Source organism: Pogona vitticeps, chromosome 1 (assembly GCF_051106095.1).
Source record: "Pogona vitticeps strain Pit_001003342236 chromosome 1, PviZW2.1, whole genome shotgun sequence".
In the NCBI taxonomy this organism is placed as follows: domain Eukaryota; kingdom Metazoa; phylum Chordata; class Lepidosauria; order Squamata; family Agamidae; genus Pogona; species Pogona vitticeps.
The window spans coordinates 182,458,103-182,479,706 of NC_135783.1; the positions used below are offsets into that span (position 1 = coordinate 182,458,103).

The 21,604-nt window shown below is 41.9% G+C and overlaps 1 protein-coding gene across 7 annotated transcripts in view; it reads left to right on the forward strand.

The window, feature by feature from the left end:
- The window catches only part of ICA1L (islet cell autoantigen 1 like), a 65,810-nt gene that overhangs the window by 4,661 nt on the left and 39,545 nt on the right, over positions 1–21,604 (forward strand). For 6 of the 7 annotated variants that reach the window (XM_020810328.3, XM_072978656.2, XM_072978652.2 and 3 more), the window contains 4 exons: positions 4,923–5,088; positions 5,463–5,535; positions 10,590–10,713; positions 10,973–11,171. In XM_020810328.3, coding sequence (XP_020665987.3) covers positions 4,923–5,088; positions 5,463–5,535; positions 10,590–10,713; positions 10,973–11,171 — 562 coding nt within the window. Of the gene's footprint in view, positions 1–4,320; positions 4,391–4,922; positions 5,089–5,462; positions 5,536–10,589; positions 10,714–10,972; positions 11,172–21,604 lie in introns of those variants that run through there. The other variant, XM_072978643.2, reaches the window with a different exon arrangement.

Genomic DNA, 21,604 nt, shown 5'->3' on the forward strand with positions numbered 1-21,604 from the left:
TAAATGAAGATGTGGGTTTAATATATTACCGTGTAGTGTATAAGATACCCTCGTGTATAAGATGCTCCCAATTTGACCTTTTGAGCCTGAGTGCCCAAATCAACGGGCACCCTCTAGGCCAGCGCGTCCTCCAGAGGGCTGCCCAGGGGATTCCTTTTCCCACCTCCACAAATATAGGCAAGGCCTTCACCCAAGGTTCCTGCACTGTGCTCCACCCTGCTCACTCGCTCTATTGCGGCTCCAGAGTCGCAGTCAGTGAGCAGCCACGATGCGTGCTGAGGGGTGCCCGAGTGCGGCTCTTCCTTCACCTCCACCTCCTGCTGCTGCTGTCACCTCTGCCTGATCACCTCCTCCAGTGCCACGCGTGGGCTCCCTTCAGGCAAGGGACAAGGTGGCAGAGTGAGCTTGAGTTGAGCCCTGGCAGTGGCACTGGAGGAGGCAATTAGGTGATGGTGGCGGCGGTGGCAGCCAGATGCGGAGGAAGAGCCGTGATTTGCTGCCCATGGCTGTGGCTCCAGCACTGCAGTAGAGTGAGTGAGCCATGCTGGTGCTGCTGCCCATGCCAGCCCAGTGCAGGGCGCAGCAACGCTTGCTGCCAGGGCTCAGCTCAAGCTCATGCTGGCACCTTGTCCCCTGCTTGAAGGTAGCCTGTGAATGGTGCTGGAGGAGGCTATCAGGCGGCAATGTCAGCAAGAGGCGAAGGAGGAGCCACACTCGGCTGCCCCTTGCGGCTGTCCATTGACTGCGGCTCCAGTGGCGTGAGCTCGAGCTGGAGCTGCAGTCAATGGGCAGCCACGAGGTGTGGTTGAGTACAGCTCCTCCTTCGGCTTCACCTCCTCCTCCTCCTGCTGCCACTGCCCAATCGCCTCCACCCGTGGGCTACCTTCTTGCAGGGGACAAGGTGGCGACTTGAGCTGAGTCCCGGCAGCAAGTGGCACTGCGCCCTGCACCGGACTGGCATGGGCAGCAGCAGCAGCATAGCTTGCATGCCCACAGAGAGGGCTCTGCGTGCCAGTGGTTCAGCTTACTTCCGTGTATAAGGCAACCCTCAATTTTTGCTCTAACTATATTAGGAAAAAGTATTGTGTTATACACGGAAAAATACAGCAATTATTTTAGCAGTACTGTACTCGTCAGTTGCTGTTTTGCTTCCCTTACTAGAATTTAAGTGGTAATTTATATATAGTTTTGTTTGTTGTATTTTATTTAGGCAGAATTTTTAGTACTTAACATACACTATAGATATATCACATACAGAAATAATATTAATGCATATACATATTTTGTTTAAGTTACTTTTTGACTTGATCCATTTCTCTGTGTGCATGCTGATTTACACATAGATCTATAACAGAGAAATAATAATGCAGGGAAGCTTACAGACTGGAAGAGTTAATTACTCAGTGTACTAAAGATCTATAATAATAATAATAATAATAATAATAATAATAATAATAATAATAATAATAATAATAATAATAATAATAATAATAATAATAATAATAATAATAATAATTTATTGTCATTATAAGTATATACACAGTATACCCATACAACGAAATTCACAGACACCCAGAGACCAGACACATGCACACACATAAAATTCCCCAAACACTCCCCACCCACTAAAAGTCCCCCACTAAAAATACAAATATCTACACCGCAGGCCAAGTAACACAGTCCAACTAATTATTCACTACTGGTGGTCTTTAAGCTCATTATTAATTGCAATTATAGCTCTGGGATAAAAACTATTGAGAAAACGTGTGGTCCGAGTCTTAATTGTTCTATATCTTCTGCCAGATGGTAACAGTTCAAAAAAGTTATAAGCAGGATGGGAAGAGTCTCTCAGGATGCTGTGTGATTTCCTTAGACAGCGGGATGTGAAGATGTCATCCAGGGTTGGTAACTGGAGCCCGATGATATTCTGGGCAATTTTAATGGTTCTCTGTAGAGCTTTTTTGTCCGCTACAGAGCTACTCCCAAACCATGCCGGAATGCCATAGGTTAGGACACTCTCAATGGTGCTACGATAGTATGACAGAAGTAAATGCTGAGATAAATTTAACTTCCCGAGCATTCTCAGGAAATACAGCCGCTTCTGTGCCTTCTTCATTAGCATGTTGGTATTTATAGTCCATGAGAGGTCCTCTGAGATGTAAGTACCCAGAAATTTAAAACTACCAACTCTCTCCACTTCCTCACCGTTTATGTACAGTGGTAAATGTACATTTCTCTTCCTCCTAAAATCAATTATGAGTTCTTTAGTTTTTTTGATGTTAAGTGTGAGATGATTTTCTTTACACCAAAGTATAAACCTTTGTACTTCCTTTCTATAAGCAGACTCATTATTCTTATTTATGAGCCCCACCACTGTCGTACCATCCGCAAATTTAATAATTGCATTGGTGTTATACAGTGGGGTGCAATCGTGTGTACAGGGAATAGAGGAAGGGACTTAGCACACAGCCCTGGGGAGCTCCTGTACTTAGTACCAGGGTAGAAGAATGGTGAGATCCCATCCTTACTGACTGTGGCCTATCTGTCAGAAAATCCTATGTTGTCTTTTATACTTAATAGAGTGTACTACTGATCAGTAATATAATGTAGTATGAACGCATCCTGTACTACACAATATCAGACCTAGATTTTATATGCTTGACTATACCTAGGAGTCCTACAAAAATTCCAAAGATCTCCAGGGAAAAAGAAAGACATTTGTGTTTGTTACAGTTGGCATTTATCCCAATCAAGGGTTAATCCCAGAATAAAAAAAATCTGAGATAATAATTATTAATATTCATTCGAGTATTGAAGTATAAGTATATTCACTGTTGAAATAACTTAAAGTGACATCAGCTTGTCTATTTCTACACATTTTATTTATGTTCCATTTGCACAAAATCACTTTAGAATTGAAAAGGTATGAAGAAAACTGTAGACACATAATTTAAAAACATACAAAAATTGAACTTAAATCAAAATATAGGAGCAACATATCTTTTAAGAGTAAAAACTCTTTTAAGAGTGAAACGAACAATTAAAATATTTCCAATACAATCTAAGAATATAAGAACTTATAATAATAATAATAATAATAATAATATAATTTATTGTCATTGTAAGTATATACACAGTATACCATACAACGAAATTCACAGACACCCAGAGTCCAGACACATGCACACACATAACATTCCCCAAACACTCCCCACCCACTAGAAGTCCCCCACTAAAAATACAAACATCTACACCTCAGGCCAAGTAACACAGTCCAACTAATTATTCACTACTGGTGGTCTTTAAGCTCATTATTAATTGCAATTATAGCTCTAGGATAAAAACTATTTAGAAAACGTGTGGTCCGAGTCTTAATTGTTCTATATCTTCTGCCAGACGGTAACAGTTCAAAAAAGTTATAAGCAGGATGGGAAGAGTCTCTCAGGATGCTGTGTGACTTCCTCAGACAGCGGGATGTGAAGATGTCATCCAGGGTTGGTAGCTGGAGCCCGATGATATTCTGGGCAATTTTAATGGTTCTCTGTAGAGCTTTTTTGTCCGCTACAGAGCTACTCCCAAACCATGCCAGAATGCCATAAGTTAGGACACTCTCAATGGTGCTACGGTAGTAGGACAGAAGTAAATGCTGTGATAAATTTAACTTCCCGAGCATTCTCAGGAAATACAGCCTCTTCTGTGCCTTCTTTATTAGCATGTTGGCATTTATAGTCCATGAGAGGTCCTCTGAGATGTAAGTACCCAGAAATTTAAAACTACCAACTCTCTCCACTTCCTCACCGTTTATGTACAGTGGTAAATGTACATTTCTCTTCCTCCTAAAATCAATTATGAGTTCTTTAGTTTTTTTGATGTTAAGTGTGAGATGATTTTCTTTACACCATAGTATAGCCTAACAAGGTACATTTAAACATAAAAAGCATCATCCAGACAGCATCATTTAAAAAACATTCTAACTTTAAGTAGTCTTTTGCCTTACTTAAAAATACCATAGTTATCAGAAGTGAAACATATTAAAGAAAATACATTCTTCAGCCTGTTAGCATATTTAGATGCACACACACACATACAAATTCTAAAAAAGCTCACCCCAGCCAAGTCAGTTAGAAATCTAAGGAGGAAATCCCATTCTTTATTTTCTGGTGGCACTGTTGCTTTGCCCCATGATATCAACAATATGGACAGACTGTTGTTCCTATGATGATTTTGTTTATAAAATATGTATGTTTTGACTAAATGGTTAACCTTATGAAAGTGCTACCTTCATTTCTCCTAGTCTAGGCGTCTATGTGACTTTTTTTCTGTCAAAAATCGAGATGGGCACAAATTAAGGCATCCCTATCCAGGCTGAGTTGTCATCGTGCCTGCACAGGTATTGTTTGGGAATGGTACCCACCTCCCCTGCACACTCACCCATTCCTTGGGTGACACATGGTTCCCTTGCCGCCTCCCCAGCATGATGGTTCACTCACTGTTTACAGCGTCCTCTTCTCCCTTCTACCTCAGCTGACCACTTAGACAAGGAGGCAAGGCCAGGGATTTGTTTACTATAAGTTCATATCTATATTTACCCATTCTAAACAGAACATTACTTGAAAAGCAGTAAACAGTACATTGCCATGATTTTATGAATTCATTGACCTTGCTCTGCCAGAGCTGGCTTATTGTTTTGCAAAACATAAACTATTTTTTCAAGCTAGAATTTTTTAAAAATAACTTTCATTTTAGGACAAATTTCCTGCAATCTACATAGTCATTTTAACACTCTTAAAGGTACATGGTATCGGACCTTGATATTTAGTCACTCTTCTTTGGAAAAACTCAGAATGACTGCTTGAAGAAACATTTTCCTTTAATTTTATCATCTTTATTGAACTTCATGATTTTTTTCTCTTTTGTTTTAGTTACTCTATGGAAACCTTCAAGCAGTGTAATCCAGAAGAAAAATCAGTAGTCAGTAAAATGCAGAAAAAATACTGGAAAACAAAACAAGTTCTAATCAAAGTTACTGGAAAGAAGGAAGATGAATATGTGGTAGCATATGATGCTGAGTTAGATGCCAAATTAGAGGTAACCATAAATATGCTTACATATCATCAGCTATGTGTTGTTATTATGTACCATCAAGTCGGAACCGATTTATATGGATCCTAATAGGGCTTTCAAGGTAAGTAGATATATGAGTGGCTTTACCAGTTCCACAGCCCCGGTGAGTTTTTGTGGCTAAGCAGGGTTTTGAACCCAGGTCTCCTGCCAGTCATTCTATTCACTACTACACTACTAATTTTGCTGGTATATCCCAGCACAGTTAATAATGCAGGCTGATATTGGTTTAAGTTTGAACTTGGGAGATTTGTCAGTTTAATTAATGACAGTTAACTTACTTTAACTTTGTTTTCATGTCTCTTTGTTCAAATTAATATACTAATCCTTCTCTTTTACAGTTTTTTCACAGCATTCAAGTTACCTGCACAGATCTTCTAAAGATTATTGAAAAATACCAACAGAGACTTAATGGTAAAATAAACAGAAATGTATCTTCATATTTCTTTATGGTGATTAGGACTGTCTGAAGATATTTTACTGCCCGAGCAGATCAATAAATTGTGCCACCACCCAAGTCAAGTTGCATAATATACAGATAACCAAGTTATTTTGGCACATGGCACAGACAGTCTCACATATTCTTCCTATTAAATAATAAGCCATTTGCTGACTTTTCATGACATAGACTGCATCTGCTGCCTGCAGTGTCTTCCTCAATTTGCCCAATAATGTGATGATTTGCCAGCCTCAGTGGTGATGTTTAAAACAACAACAACACACAATTAATATATGTAATGAACAAAACATTTATTCTGTCTTATTGAATATTTTCAGGCGTTCTAATTCTTGGTATATTCTTTATTCTTTTCATTAAGAGTTACACTTACTATTAAAATAATAACCATGTGCTATTCAGTAAATTCTGACTCACGATGACCCATTCCAGAGTTTCCTTGTTAGTGAATGCACAGAAGTGGTTTATTTTATTTATTTATTTAATTAATTTATATCCCGCCTATCTGGTCGGGTGAGGACCACTCTAGGCAGCTAACATTCCCTTCTTCTAGGGGCACCCTGGGACTCTGCAGCTTACCCAAGGCCATGCAGGCTGGCTCTTCTCACAGGAAGCATAGTACAGAACTGAACTCCCAACCTCTGGCTCCACAACCAGATACCTAAACCAATGAGCTATTCAGCCATTTACTATTACATCACAATAATTGTTTTTAAAGGTGCAGAATTACTGATGTTGAACCTAGTTAAACCAGAATTTAGATCCAATGAAGAAAATTAAATTAAGGTGATCCATTTTTAGACAGGTTTTATTATTGCAATTAGGGGAGCTGTGAGAACCCAAATTGAAGTGCTCACAAAGAGGAACGGACTTGCCAAACTCTTATAAGGTGCTCCAGCCCTCAGTGCCTGCTATTTGAATGGGGGAGGAGGAAACTCACAATGGAGACAAGGATAAGGCAACAGGTGGTGGTAACATATTCATAGAATCATAGAATAAAGGAGTTGGAAGGGGCCTAGGAGGCCATAGAGTCCAGCCTCCTGCTCAGTGCAGGAGTCCAAGTTACAGTAAATCTGTAAAATTGTTGCCTAACTTTCTCTTAAATATCTCCAGTGCTGAAGTTCTCACCACCTCAGTTGTCATATTGCTGAATATAAAGAGAAAGGAGGTTTCTCTTGATATTCAACTAAAATCTGTCTTCCTGTAACTTGAGCTCTTGTTGCTTGCCCTGAAGTCTGAAATAATTGAGAAAAGGTTCTGCCCCTCCTCTGCATGACAACCTTTCAAGTATTTGAAGAGTGCTACCATATTTCCCCTCACTCTTCTTTTCTCAAGGCTAAACATGCCTAGTTCTTTCAGTCTTTCCTCATAGATCTTGGTTTACAATTGTCTGATCATCTTTGTTGCCCTCCTCTATACTTGTTCCAATTTGTCTGCATCCTTCTTAAAATGTGGTACCCAGAACTGGATACAGTACTCAGGATGAGGCTTAGCCAGTGCTGAATAGAGGGGATGTGGAGACTATATTTCTGTTATTGCAGCCTAAAATAATATTGGCCTTTTTGCAGTTGCATTATACTGCATCACATGATCTACAGAAATTCCAAGATCCTTCTTGCACTGAGCCAAGTATCCCACATCTTGTAACTTTGCCTTTGTTTCTTTTTTCTTCCTGTGTTAAGCTTTGGTGCAGAACTTCACATTGAATTCTGTTCTGGTCTCTTTTTTTAATGTCTTCCACCTTTTTCCCTTGTTGGAATTGTTTGTAGATGTGCCTTTAAAATTTTCTTTTGAAGAAACTACCATCCATCTTGGATTCCTTTTCTTGTTAGGATCTCCTGCCATGAGGCCTAACTTATCATTGTCCTCAATTTTTTAAAATTTGCTTTCCCACAATCCAGCATATATGTGCAGTTACATTCTGCTTTTTTCCCTTTTGAAATCAAGATCTCAAGTAGACCATGGTCACTTTCTCCCAGAGTTCATCTTGGCTGTGTCATTTGTACCCACATGGACGAGAAGAAAGAGATATGTATCCATCAGTTTTATGAGTGATGGCAATATTTTTTTCCAATTCCCTAATCCATCCTCCAGGGAGACAGCATACCTGGCATGCCTTTGGCATATTTTCGTTTCAGTCCTATGCAGTAGGAAGTGTTTTACCATAAAACTAGTCCTCTCTAATTTTTGTCAAAGATTAAGGTGGAGCTTCTCTGCCTTTTCTGTTTCCACCCTCCAGCACTGTGAAATGAACAGTAAATTACCAGCATTCTTCAACAGCAAGGCCTTCTTTGCTTGTAGTCATAGCATACCATTTTCAAAGGCGGCTGTGTCTTGACCCTCATGGTGTTTTTCCTTGGGGACACAAGAGAAATCTAGTTTCTTTAAGTCTTTTTTAATGCTTCAGACATCTACAGATGGAACTGAATGCTCAAAGGGCCCAGTTTCTTTCTGGGATGACCACAAGGTTGCTTGCCAATCCTCCACTTCTAAATATACAATTATTACATTATTGTAACAAGAGAGAAAAATGTAGTTCTGAAGAACAACCAAAGAAGAAAAAGACCCATACCAATAAGGTAACAGAATTTAACACCTGATTAGGTACACCTTCAACAATATAGATGTGGCAGCTTTAACAGGGATATAGTGTGGTGCTCTAGATGCTTTTGGATTACTATTCCCATCACTTCTAACCAACATGGCCAATGGTAAAGAATGCAGGGAGTTAAAATTTTAAAAAGCAGCAATTTGTTCAAATGCTTAGAATTGAGCCTAATTTATTTTTGTCGTTGTTTCAAAAATGGACACAGATACAGTGGACCCTCAACCTACGGAATTAATCCATATTGGAATGGTGTCCATAGGTGGAAAAGTCCATAGGTTGAAAATGCATTTCCCATAGGAATGCATTGAAAACCCTGTAATCCGTAACCCGCCCAAGAACACCCCCCCCAAAAAAATTAAAGTAAATTAAAAAAATTAAACCTTATTTTCCGAAGCCTTCCGGCCATCGCTGCTGCCTGACACCTCTCGGAGGTCCCCCGCCCCTGCCGACGCAGGCTTTCCCAGGGTGGACTGGGTCTACCAGGGGAGGCTTCCCCCAGTAGGCCTGGTCTACACCCCAGGCTTTCCCAGGGAGTAGACCAGGCCTACCAGGGGAAGCCCTCCCCTGGTAGGGCTGGTCTACTACGCTTTCCCAGGCAGTAGACCGGGACTACCGGGGGAAGCCCTCCCCTGGTAGGCCTGGCCCACCCTGGGAAAGGCTGCGTCGGCGGGGGGGCCTCCGGAGGCCTTCCCTACCGCCATGGGAGGCCTCTCAGAAGTCCCCCTGCCGCCGATCGTGCTTCAGAGGCACAATTGGTGGTGGGGGACCTCTGAGAGGCCTCCCAAAGTGGTGGGGAAGGCCTCCGGAGGTCCCCCACTGCCGCAGCCACTGCTGGGAGCCAAGTGGTGGGGCCAGCGGGGGAAGTCCAGGAGTCCAAGCATGGCCAGGTTCGCCCGGCGCAGCGTGGCTCCCAGCAGCGGCACCGGGCGGCAGGGGACCTCCAAAGGCCTTCCAGGCCTCTCTGCTGCTATGGGAGGCCTCTCAGAGGTCCCCGCCGCTGCCGATCGTGCTTCGGAGGCACGATCGGCGGGGGGGACCTCTGAGAGGCCTCCCATGGCGGCAGAGAAGCCCTGGAAGGCATCCAGAGGCAGATCTCAGCGGCCTACAGACTGGAAGGGGGAGGCAGGGAAAGCATTTGAGTCTGTAGGTCAATTCTCCGGCTGCAAGTTGAAGTGAAACTTTGTGGCTAGAGAAGTACATACATCAAAGAGTACATAAATGGAGCCATATTGATTTTATTCTATGATACATTGTTCATAAAAGTGTACATATGTGCAAAATATGCATCTTGAAGTATGAATGCAGTGTTTTGGGGACAAATGCCACAATTTCGCAGTCTGGAGGCAAATTTGGGCAGGAGAATTTTACAGTTGTATCTGCATCCCTTGCATGCTCCTTCAGAATGCTCCTGTGGACTACACTCTGGAACTGATGTGAGAATAACAAGAGACGGGGGATTTCCTCTGTCAGTCATGTCTCTTTGCTGGTAGATGGACAGTAATATAAACAACCAACAGTAAAAGAATTCCTTCCTTCCTTCCTTCCTTCCTTCCTTCCACCCACCCACCCACCCAGCCTTCCTTCCTTCCTTCCTTCCTTCCTTCCTTCCTTCCTTCCTTCCTTCCTTCCTTCCTTCCTTCCTTCCTTCCTTCCTTCCATCCATCCATCCATCCATCCATCCATACATCCATCCATACATCCATACATCCAGCAGCCCACCTAGTGGCAAGCCATACTCTGGACTGTTACATTAAAACCCACCCATCATGTAAATGAACAAATTAAGTAATAATAACCAAAGTAAATTAATAAAACACAAAACTGAGAGGTGAAAGCAGCAAAAAAATTCTAATATAATGGGTCAGTCATAGGAGGAGAAAATTCATAAGGCCTCCTTAAAAAGCACCATTTTAACCTGTTTAACCTGTTTCCATGAAGGACAAGAGGTAGAGTGCCTGGCATATGAAAATTTTTTTAAGATGATCATATCGGACACAATTCAGCTAATGCTACATTCTTTTGCATGCCATTGCTTCCAGGAAGAATAGGTCCATTTTGAAATCATTCTTACTGAAATCTACCTGATATAACAGTAAATATAGTGTGCCCACTATTAGTGAATCAGAAATTCACATTAATTTTAAGCTGCTTTTTACCTTTTCTTTAATTTATTACATACTTGCTATACAAAGCAGTTCCATATTACTGACATGTGCAAAACAGGCAGGATTATGCCTTTGACATTTTCACTACTATCTGAAGCAATCCTGTGAATGCAAAAACTTCCATATTCTTTTATGAACAAATCTATCCAATGAAAGTTACAACAATTATGACAAATGTTTTTTATTTCCCATGCATGAAAATAAAATTTAAACATTTACTTGTTTCTTTCTTTTGCAGTTTTGTCTAAACAGGAAAATGGACTGGGAGACTTCTTAAAGTTTCAGGCAGCCCGGGGTGAAGGGCAGATTAACAGAATGCTTGATGCCACTGGCCAAGCCCTCTATGGTTCTTCCCAACAAAGGTTTGTTTGCATGTGTTAATGGTGGTGATATTTTATTTAATGCTGTTACTCAGAACTGAATTTGTTATAATTGCTACAAAAATAATACAATGAATCCATTACTGAAATAAATATTGATTTTTTGTACAGTATTAATATATGTTATAGGACTGCTCATTGAGTTGTCTATCCTATATTGCTCTTATCCCACTAGCATATAGTATGTAAAATCAGGATTAAGTGATCTGTAATAAAGTTCTTTCCTGCCTTTTATCTTCAGGCTAGCTCTTCGCACTGCTTTGTCTCGCCTTGGACAAGAACTTGCGACATTTAATCAGAGGGCTGTGTCCGATACCTTGCTAACAGTCATCCGAATGGAGGAAGCACGCACAGAGTATAGAGGGACTTTGCTGTGGATGAAGGATGCTTCTCAAGAACTGGATCCTGACACTTTCAAACAAATGGAGAAGTTCAGAAAGGCATGTATTTCAAAGCAGAGGTGTGCTAAGCCTTATGGTCTGTATCAGGGAAGGGTTTCGACATCTTAGGTTTAACCCTAAGAGTAACATTCGTTCTCTGTGTCTCAGGCTTTGGACTGGAGATCTAACAGAATTGGATATAACCAATTTGACAATTCTAAGTTTTGGGTTCTTCCTTGCTGCTTCAGGATATGCCATTCAGACATGCCAAGAAGCACATTGTCTTTTTCATTATCTTGTATGCTTTTGAGCTGCTACTGCTGCTGTATCTACACAATGACCTTGATATTCATGAAGTCACAGCACCCCAGAGAAATCCTCTAACTTCAGTAAAAATCCAATCACTCATTTATGCTAAACTAAGTGGAGAATCTCAAAGTGATTTTTGTATATGCTACATTGTCTGGTGTTAAGTCAAACCATCCCAAACCTACCATTTAAATTTGGTGAATAGAGAAAAACTTACTTTTATTTTTCTTTTATTTGTCTTTATTATTTTATTTCATTTTTATAGATCAAATGAATATTAAAGGAGCTGAATCACAGCCTCATTAATAATCTACACTCTTTTGTTTTTATGTGTGTGAACAGACAATGAAAACATTTATTTTTCAACGTGGCCTCTGTGAATGCACACAACTGGGTATAAACCGTGCTTGCGCTGGATCCTCGGAATATTCTAGAGCTTAAGATAAGAAACATTAGTAGCACGTTGTCCTACCATGCATGCTCCACCCACCTGTGCACCTCAGTTCAATTTTTTCCGCCACTGCGAATGGAACCTCTTTGCTAGAGCTCTCTATCTTTTTGTGAAACTAAATACTAATCTTCACGGTTTTGACTACTGGCTAACTTGTCTACGTTTTTAGATTTTGGATTTGAATTTTGGACATGATTGCACATTGTTCCTGGCTTGATCTTTGGACTGTTTATTGATTCCCGCCTTTTCTCTACGGACTTGTTTCGGCAATTTGGGGTTTTCTCGGACTGAATTCGGACTGTACATTGCTTCTGTGTCACTAGCGAATCTACGGGATTTTGCCTCAGTGAGTTTTTTGGATTGGATTCTTCTCCCTTGGGTTCCGGATTGGTTTATGGCCCCTTCAGGACTGTTTAAGCGCTGCGTTTCTTGTGCCGCAAAAATACCTCTTAAAGACAAGCATTGCCTTTATTGTTTGGGGAAAGAACATCAACTTCAAGCCTGCCCTCAGTGTAGAAGACTTTCTAAGCCTGCTCTGAAGTTGCAGGAGTGCAGGCTTCAGGCTTACCTGTGGGATAAATCTCTGGGATAAATCTCTTTCCCCCTCCAAACCGGCCATGGAATCTACCCCAGCACAAACAGCTACCCCCCATTCGGATACTCCAGCAGCATCCTTACTGGCTGCTTCTGCACCAAGGTCTCTGACAAAGTCCCTCAAAAGAACATCAGGATTGGGGTCAAAGAAATCTTCAACGTTGGCTTCCACGTCGACCTCAAACATCACAGCTACTGAGTTGAAGAAAAGTCCTCTGTTAAACATAAGAAGGATAAGCCTTCTTCTAAGGATCAGCCCCGTAATTTACCACCGTCAAGCGGATTTGTCGTTAAACGGGGTAATCGTAGACCGTATCTTCACCACCTAGGCGTTGGCGGCGATTGAGTCATGACACTGAAATTTCGACATTGAAATCTACCAAACATCGACAATCACATCAGGACTCGACCAAGCAGGCAGAAATGACACCTAAGACCAGAAACCTCTCTGTTTCCGTACCTGCTACATACAAGGCATCAATCTACCAATCAATTGCAACAACTTACAAAAAATTCTACTTCGACTCAAACTACAAAGAGACACCATAAGTCACGTTCACCCTCTCCTTCTTTCCAAGAAGACTCCTCAGCATCATCTGTCTCCAATGATGATGATTCCTTATACATAGGTGAAGACGCTCCTCCTAATATAAACACACCGGATTTGGATGTTGGGGACTTACGCCCTCCATCCCCTTCTCAGGATTTTACCTCACATTTTCAAATGATATCCAGAATGGCCAAGTGCCTACAGCTAAATGTTGAACAGCCACCATCTCCCAAACAAGAAATGGTGTTTGATGACATTAATCAAGAAATGACTCACCCGTTAAGCCTAGCCTTTATTCAAGCCATGATGGATACCATTAAGGAAGTTGGGAGCTTACCATCATCTTCAATGCAAATTTCTAGAAGAATGGAGGGGCATTACAGAACCATGGAGATGACACCCTGTTTCTCTCAAAATATCCGGCTCCTAATTGCATTATCATTCAATCAAACTTGTCCAGAACAGGTGGCAAGGCTAAGGTCACTCCTACCAATTATGAGGGGAGAAAGTTGGATGTGCTCGGGCATAGAATGTATTCCTTCGCTTCTTTTCTGCTTAGGGCATCAAACTACCAAGCAGCATTAGGGGCATATCAAAAACAACTTTGGGCCGAAGTCCTTTCTGCCCTTCAAGCAGCCCCTGAGGAAACTAGAACAGCACTGCTTAACGCCCATGCTGAGGCTTCAACTGTCACAAAACATCAAAGAGTAGCATCCCACCATGCGGCTGAGTTTGCTTCCAAGTCCTTGGTGTCAGCAATTGCGTTAAGACACCATGCTTGGCTAAGATTGTCAGGGATTGCTGAGGAAGCTAAAGCGCGCATAGAAGAGCTATCCTTTAATGGGGCTGGGTTATTTAATGAAAAACTGATGAGATCATTGAAAACGCATACAATTAAGAAGATTTAATGCAATGTTTAATTATGTAAATCATTTTTAATGCACATATCTGTTTTATATTTGTTGTAAGCCGCCTAGAGTGGTCGCAATGACCAGATAGGCGGGGTATAAATAAATAAATAAATAAATAAATAAATAAATAAATAAATAAGTAAGTAAGTAAGTAAGTAAGTAAGTAAGTAAGTAAATAAATAAATAAATAAATAAATAAATAAATAAATAAATAAATAAATAAGACGGCTAGGTCATATATGATACAGCAACAACCAAAATTTCAAAAGTCTCAATGGTGTAGCCCTTTGGTCAGCAACAGTACAGTGGTGCCCCACAAAATGATGTTAATCCGTTTCATCGAAATCGCTGTTTAGCGAAAACATTGTCTTGCAAAAAGTGTTTCCCCATTGGAATGCATTGAAATCCGTTTAATGCATTCCAATGGGGAAAATAATCGTTTTGCGAAGATCGCCCATATGGAAGCCATTTTGTGAAGCGCCGATCAGCTGTAAAAATTGCTGTCTTGTGAAGCATCAGTCCCGGGGGGGGGGAATCTTACAAAGCACGGACTGAAACATCGTCCAGCGAAAATCACCCATAGGAAACACTGTTTTGTGAAGTGCAATGGCGATCACAAACACTCATCATCATGCAGAGTCGTTGTTTTGCGGGGTCATTGTCTAGTGGGGCACCACTGTACCACCAGTACCATAGAACCGCCAGACTTACTGATCTTAAAAACCACAAGCACAGGGATGGTCAGTTCAGCCTTTAGCAGACAACATTTCCTTTAAGCCTCAAGCTTCCTTTCAGTGCAGCCAAGTTTACCGTCAGCCTTCCAAGAAAGGAAAGCAGTACCTTTGAATTTCACTTGCTAGACACCAATATTACAGCCCCTCAGACCAGATTGGCCCCATTCTTTAAAAATTGGACTCAGATCACTAAAGATAAGTGGGTTCTATCCATCATTCAATTCGGTTACCAATTAGAATTTTCAGAACTTCCTCCAACCAGTTACATAAAAGTTATATCCTACGACCCAGCCCTAGAGGAAGAAATTTCATCACTGTTACAGAAACATGCCACCCGGCGCGTACCATCAAGAGACACTGCAAGAGGATTTTACTCCCATTACTTCGCAGTTCCCAAGAAAAACGGGGGCATCAGACCCATACTAAACCTCAGGTTGTTAAATACTTACCTTCATCCAAGGCACTTTCACATGGTCACACTGGAATCAATCATCCATCTGTTATGACAAGGAGATTGGTTTGTAGTAATAGATTTAAAGGATGCCTATTTTCATATATCCATTCACCAACGACATCAAAGATACCTATAATTTTTCTTCAGTGATACTGCTTATCAATTTTGCACCGAACCCTTCAGGTTGTCTACCGTGCCAAAAATTTTTACCAATTTTTCCCATACATCAACGAATGGCTGGTAGTGGCTACGTCTTTTCAGAAGGCTATACAAGACACTGAATTTGTTCTGCAAACGCTGGCAAATCTAGGCCTAAAAGTCAACTACAAGAAGTCTCACCTGCAACCAACTCAGATAATAGACTATATAGAGGCGCGATTGGACTCTACTCGTGCGTGAGTGTTTCTTCCTCACGAATGTGTCATCAAATTAAAAAGAGCACTTTGTTCGTTTCACCCTCATGCTACAATATCTGCACGCCATATGCAACATCTCCTAGGTCTGAGGGCTTCAACTACGTGTGCCCTTCCTCACACGAGGCTGAAGATGCGCTCCCTACAGGCATGGTACCTGTCCCAATTCGATCCACTGGTGGACCATCCTTCCATGTGTCTCCCTGTAACCAAGAAATTAGTGCATCAGTTAAAGTGGTGGACAAGCATACCAAACCTGCTAATGGGCCACCCATTCCGGCCGTTACAGCTCACAATTCAAGTAACAACGGATGCAAGCCCCGCAGGATGGGGAGCTCACAGTGGTCCGCACAAAATTAACGCTCTTTGGTCCAGACAGGAGGAGCGCTTACACATAAACTATATAGAAATCAGGGCTGTCATCAAAGCCTTTCGTGCTTTTTGTCTACTGATAACAGGTCAAGGTGTCCAAGTTGTTACAGACAACACTATGACCAAGTACTATATAAACAAACAAGGGGGAACACATTTGATGTCTCTGCTTTATCTAACAGTTCACCTATGGGAATGATGTTATGTGCATCACATCTTTCCGATAGCCATTCACATCTTGACAAGAGACAATTTGATAGCAGACGCACTCAGTCGAATGAATACACAGACACACAAATGGCAACCCGACAACTCAGTCTTTGCAATGATTTGCAGCTGATGGGGACATCCAGAGATAGACATGTTCGCAATTTACCTGAACACCAAATGAAACATGTTCTGCTCCAGAGCGGTGATAGACAATGTGTCACTGTGGGATGTCTTCATGGTCGAATGGAAGGGCTACCTCCTTTACCGCTTCCACCCCCCCATACAAAGGACTATCATCAGGGTTTGTCAAACTCGGGCAGATGCCATACTGATTGTACCGTGGTGGCCTTGGCAGCCATGGTTTACAACTCTCAAAATGATGGCAACAAAGTTCATCAGACTGCCATCGCTACCACATCTGCTCACACAGAATGTGGGGAAAATCTGTCACCCAGATTTGGATTCCCTACACTTAATGGTGTGGATAATTCTTCCTTGATTAAGGAGGTTCTTGATAAGGCTGGAAAACCCTCTACTAAACTCTTGTATCATTATAAGTGGAGAAATGTCCTCAAATTTGTTGAATCAAGAAACCTGCAGCCTGTTCCGGTATCCCTTGATACCCTTCTTATGTCATTTATTTGACCTCGGTTTGGGATTATCTACCATTAAGGTCTACATTTCCGCAATTGTTGTCCATCAACTGAGGGCTTCGAAATCCATTAGTCTGTTTTCCCACCTTATGCTTAAATTGCTTTTGAAAGGTTTACAGAATATCCAACTACCCACCCGCCCCCCTTTGCCACAATGGTCTTTAACGGTTGTTTTGCAGGCACTCACACGCCTACCATTTGAGCCTATGGATTTGTCCATAGGGCTGATGCACTGTACTTGCAGTTTTTTCCAGACAAAGTTGTTCTTTATGCAGATATTTCATTTCTACCTAAAGTAGTTTCAAACTTTCATATCAATCAGCCATTGACTTTACCTACATTGTTTCCTAATCCTTCTTCAGATGTTTACCACATGCTCCATTCGTTAGATGTTCGCCATGCTTTGGCATATTATACATTTAGAATGAAAGACTTCTGCGTCTCTCCCAAGTTGTTTATATGTTTCCATGGCCCTCGTAAAGGCTCTCCTGCAACTTCACAGACTATTTCATGATGGATTGTGTCTACGATTACCTTGGCCTATGAACTGTGGGATAAAACCCCACCTGAGGCACTAAAGGCACATTTTACCAGGTCTATGGTGACTTCAACAGCCCTGATGTGTGGTGTTGATATTTCGGATATCTGCCAAACAGCCACATGGTCCAGTCCGTCCACCTTTGTGACTCACTATCGTTTGGACCTTAGGGCCAAGAAGGACTTGAGTTTTGGGAGAGCTGTTCTTACATCCATACTGGAGTGACGGCCCACCTTCCGGTAAGTGAGCTTGCCAGTCACCCAGTTGTGTGCATTCACAGAGGCCACGTAGAAGAAAGAGTGGTTACCTACCTGTAACTATGGTTCTTCTAGTGGTCCTCTTTGAATCCACACATCCTGCTTGGCCTTCCTATCACTCATAGTCTTAGCTTATAGGGCTTTGACAGCGGCGGACATTTGGAACTGAGGTGCATGGGCGGTTGGAGCATGCGTGATAGGGACAATGTGCTACTAATATTTCTTATCTTAAGCTCTAGAATGTTCCAAGGATCCAGCACAAGTGCCTTTTAAACCCAGTTGTGTTTAGAACTAGAAGAACCATAGTTACAGGTAGGTAACCATTCTATTATACTCCTTCAGAGCAAAAGCAATGTGTTATGTATACTGAGGTGGACAGAAACCCATAAATGAAGGTATCAACGCTTGGAATATTATTTTTAAAAAATTAACTACTGATTGCTCTGAGGCTGCAGATGGCCAATATCAATATCCTACTCCACTCACAAAACATATGTTATATTGTGCAGAATAACAATATTACATAGTCAATATCTGCACAGTCAGAAAAATAGAGGGAATTACTTCACCACTTTCCTCTTGTGGCCAGTGTTGGTATTGCACCTTAAGAATACTTACAAAAACAGAAAGACTAACAGAACAATGCTCCTCTTGCAATATGATTGATAAGAGAATTACATTAACCCAGAAAAAATCCTGTCAAATGTCTCTAAACATTGCTTAAAATGTGTGAAAGTAAGTAAATAACATAATCCATTACCCCAAATGTAATAATGTTGTAACTGCTTGTTCTTCTTCGTGGCCTCTGTGAATGCACACAATTGGGTTTGACAGCGCCTGTGCTGGTCTTCCCAGAATCTTCTAGAGCTTTTCTTTAAAAAGTAACAAAGTTTAGAATTGCCCCTATTGTGCATGCTCCACCTGCTTCAGCTTTCAGTTCCATTTAACGCCATCGTGCTTGGAAATTCTTGGTTAGAGCTCACTTCAGACAACTCTTTTTGAATAAAAAAACTCGGGTTTTGACACAGACTGCTTTTCAACTTTGATATTTCTCTGTTGCCCCTTGACCACGGACTGTTTTGGACACTCTTGATCTCATGGATTGGCTTTGTTTCCCGTGCATTTGTTGATTGCTGCCGTCACTCTTGTTGATTGCTGCTGTGGTACCCTTCCTCTTTTTTTCCGGATCCTATTATCCTTGGAAATCAGCCCTTCTCAACTTGTCTCCGCTGTGAGCCTTCTTTCCTCCTTCCTTTCCTGCTTTATGTCTCCCTCAGGACCGTTTAGCAGGTGCATGTTGTGCTCCCGTAAGTTACCATTCTCGGACGGCCACAACCTCTGCCTTTTCTGTCTAGGCAACACACACCAGCCTCAATTTTGTAAATTTTTTTACAAAAGCTGCCTTAAAGGCTCTATCTTTGGGACAAGACTTTGTTTGCCTCCAAACGCTCAGATATGGAAACAGCTTCCAATCCTTCAGCTAAACCCCATTCAGAGGCTAACATCCCTTCTCTGTCCTTGTCGACACCTAAACCGGTTGACAAACTGTCAAAAGAATCATCCGTTTCAACTAATAAAAAGGCGCTTACCTCGATGTTTAAAACCTCATCAACCAGACAACCGAAGGAAACCCTGAAACAGAAAAATGGATGTTGCAAGACAAGAAGGAAAAGGCTAAAGAGCAACGTAAGACTATCCTGCCTATCATGGCTTCGTTGCTGTCTCCGATCCTTGAGGATTCTTCTCGGATTGTGAGTCTCTTTCGGAGGCTGCTGCTTCCCTGCCTCCATGCCAACAGGAGACATCACCTATCGGGCTCAACCATTCGCTGAGCCCAGGTCAGCTAGAAGGAGCAGTTCTCTCTAGCCTAACCTCTGCCCATCGTAGCCCTATTTACACCAGGTGGGCGTCACCGGTACCTCTTTCGCCGTCAACCTCATCAAGGCAGAATTCTCCACACGGAAAGAAGGCGGCAAAGAGAAAGCATATTTCACGGGGTTGACACCGTTCCTCCCGCAAGGAGGTAGTCATCTTGCCTAAGTCATCTCGACAGTGTAAAAAGTACAAATGAGCCAACTCTGTTTGTGCTAAGGTCAACAAAAAGTGATCTCGGCGTCGACGTCGACAAGATGACTCCGACTCGTCTTCAATGTCAGAAGACTACTGTAGGTGCAGGAAAATTTGTTATGTCTATGCTTCAACATTGACATCATCTTCTCCATCACCACCTCGATGTCGTCATCGACATGATGTTGATGTCGACATTCGATCCAAAGGAGGTACTAAAGCTACTTCCAATCATGCTAACTCGTTGAAGCTGGCGCCAAAGCGGATCCAGTCTACAGACCAGCATCCAATTCCCCAACAACCATCAACACAAACAAAACAAAAACCTAGGAAGAGCACTCACTTGCCCTCTCCTTCTGAACAAGAAGAAATCTTCTCTTCTGTCTCTTCTGGTCAAGAGGAAGAGGTCTTCTCCCCGACTCCTGCAGAAACACCTGTTGAGGCGGAATCATTTGAGTCTGATGCTGGTGACCCACATCCATCCTCCCCTTCAGATGATTTCTCTTCATAAGTGCAAATGATATCTAGGATGGCAAAGATTCTTAAAATGCAAAGAGAGCAACCATCACCTCCCACAGAGGACCTGATATTCGGTGACATTGACCAAGAAAGGTCACAGTCCCTGAACTTAGCCTTTATTCCAGCTCTTATGAACCTCATCAAGGAATCATGGAACCAGCCTTCTGCGCCTCAACCAGTTGCTCACAGAACTGAAAGTTTATATTGCACACATGGCGATGCACCTCGCCAAGCACCCAGTTCCTAACTCCATTATAGTTCAATCTAATTCTTCCAGGACTTCTGGACAACAGCATGTAACACCTACAAATAGAGAAGGGAGGAAGCTAGATGTCATGGGAAGAAAAATTTACTCCTTTACTACCTTTCTGCTCTGTGTCGCAAACTATCAAACGGCCATGGGAGCATATCAGAGACAGTTATGGTCCAGGATCCTTCCAGCTTTGGAGGCATCTCCTGAGGAAACACACCAAGGTTTCTTAAACATATATGCTGAAGCTCTTACAGTGGCAAAACATCAACGACTGGCTTCAAGACATTCTGCAGATATCGCTTCCAAGACACTCACATCTGCCATTATGTTGAGACGCCACGCTTGGCTCCATTCTTCTGGCATTATAGAAGATGTCAAAAAGCAGATTGAGGACCTGCCGTTTGATGCCAAGTGTCTTTTCAATGAAAAGACTGATGATTCTCTAGAGAACCTCCATAAAATAAAAAAGACGGCCAAGTATCATTCAAAGTATCTAAGACTACCACTTAGAATTCATAGAACTTCCTCCTGTAGGACACATCAAGTTTACATCCTTCAATAGAAAGAAGAGGTCCTCACTCTTCTACAAAAACAAGCCATTCAATGAGTACCACATCAAGACATAGCCAACAGATTTTATTCCTGGTATTTTGCAGTACCAAAAAAGAACGGCGGAATAAGACCCATCGTAGATTTGAGAGACCTAAACACTTACCTGCGTCCACGATGCTTCCGGATGGTCACACTGGAATCCATCATTCACCTCCTAAGAAGAAAAGACTGGTTTGTAGTCATAGATTTAAAGGACACATATTTTCATATATCAATACACAAACGTCACAGAAAGTGTCTTCGATTCATCTCCCAAAATATGATTTATCAATTCTGCACCCTCCCATTCAGCCTATCCACAGCCCCATGCACTTTCACAAAGTACATGGCTCCAGTAGCAGCATTCCTACATCTTCACGGCATACAGGTTTTTCCTTACATTGACAATTGGCTAATAGTGTCTCCATCCAGCCAGAAAGCCTTCTGAAACAACAACTTTGTTCTATGTAACCTACGAAATCTAGGTCTCACAGTAAACGTAAAGAAGTCAAATCTAGTACCATCTCGAGTCATGGACTATATAGGAGCTAGACTGAACTCCATCAAAGCTCAAATTTTTCTGCCACCAGACAGCATTTGGAAACTGGTGAGAGCTG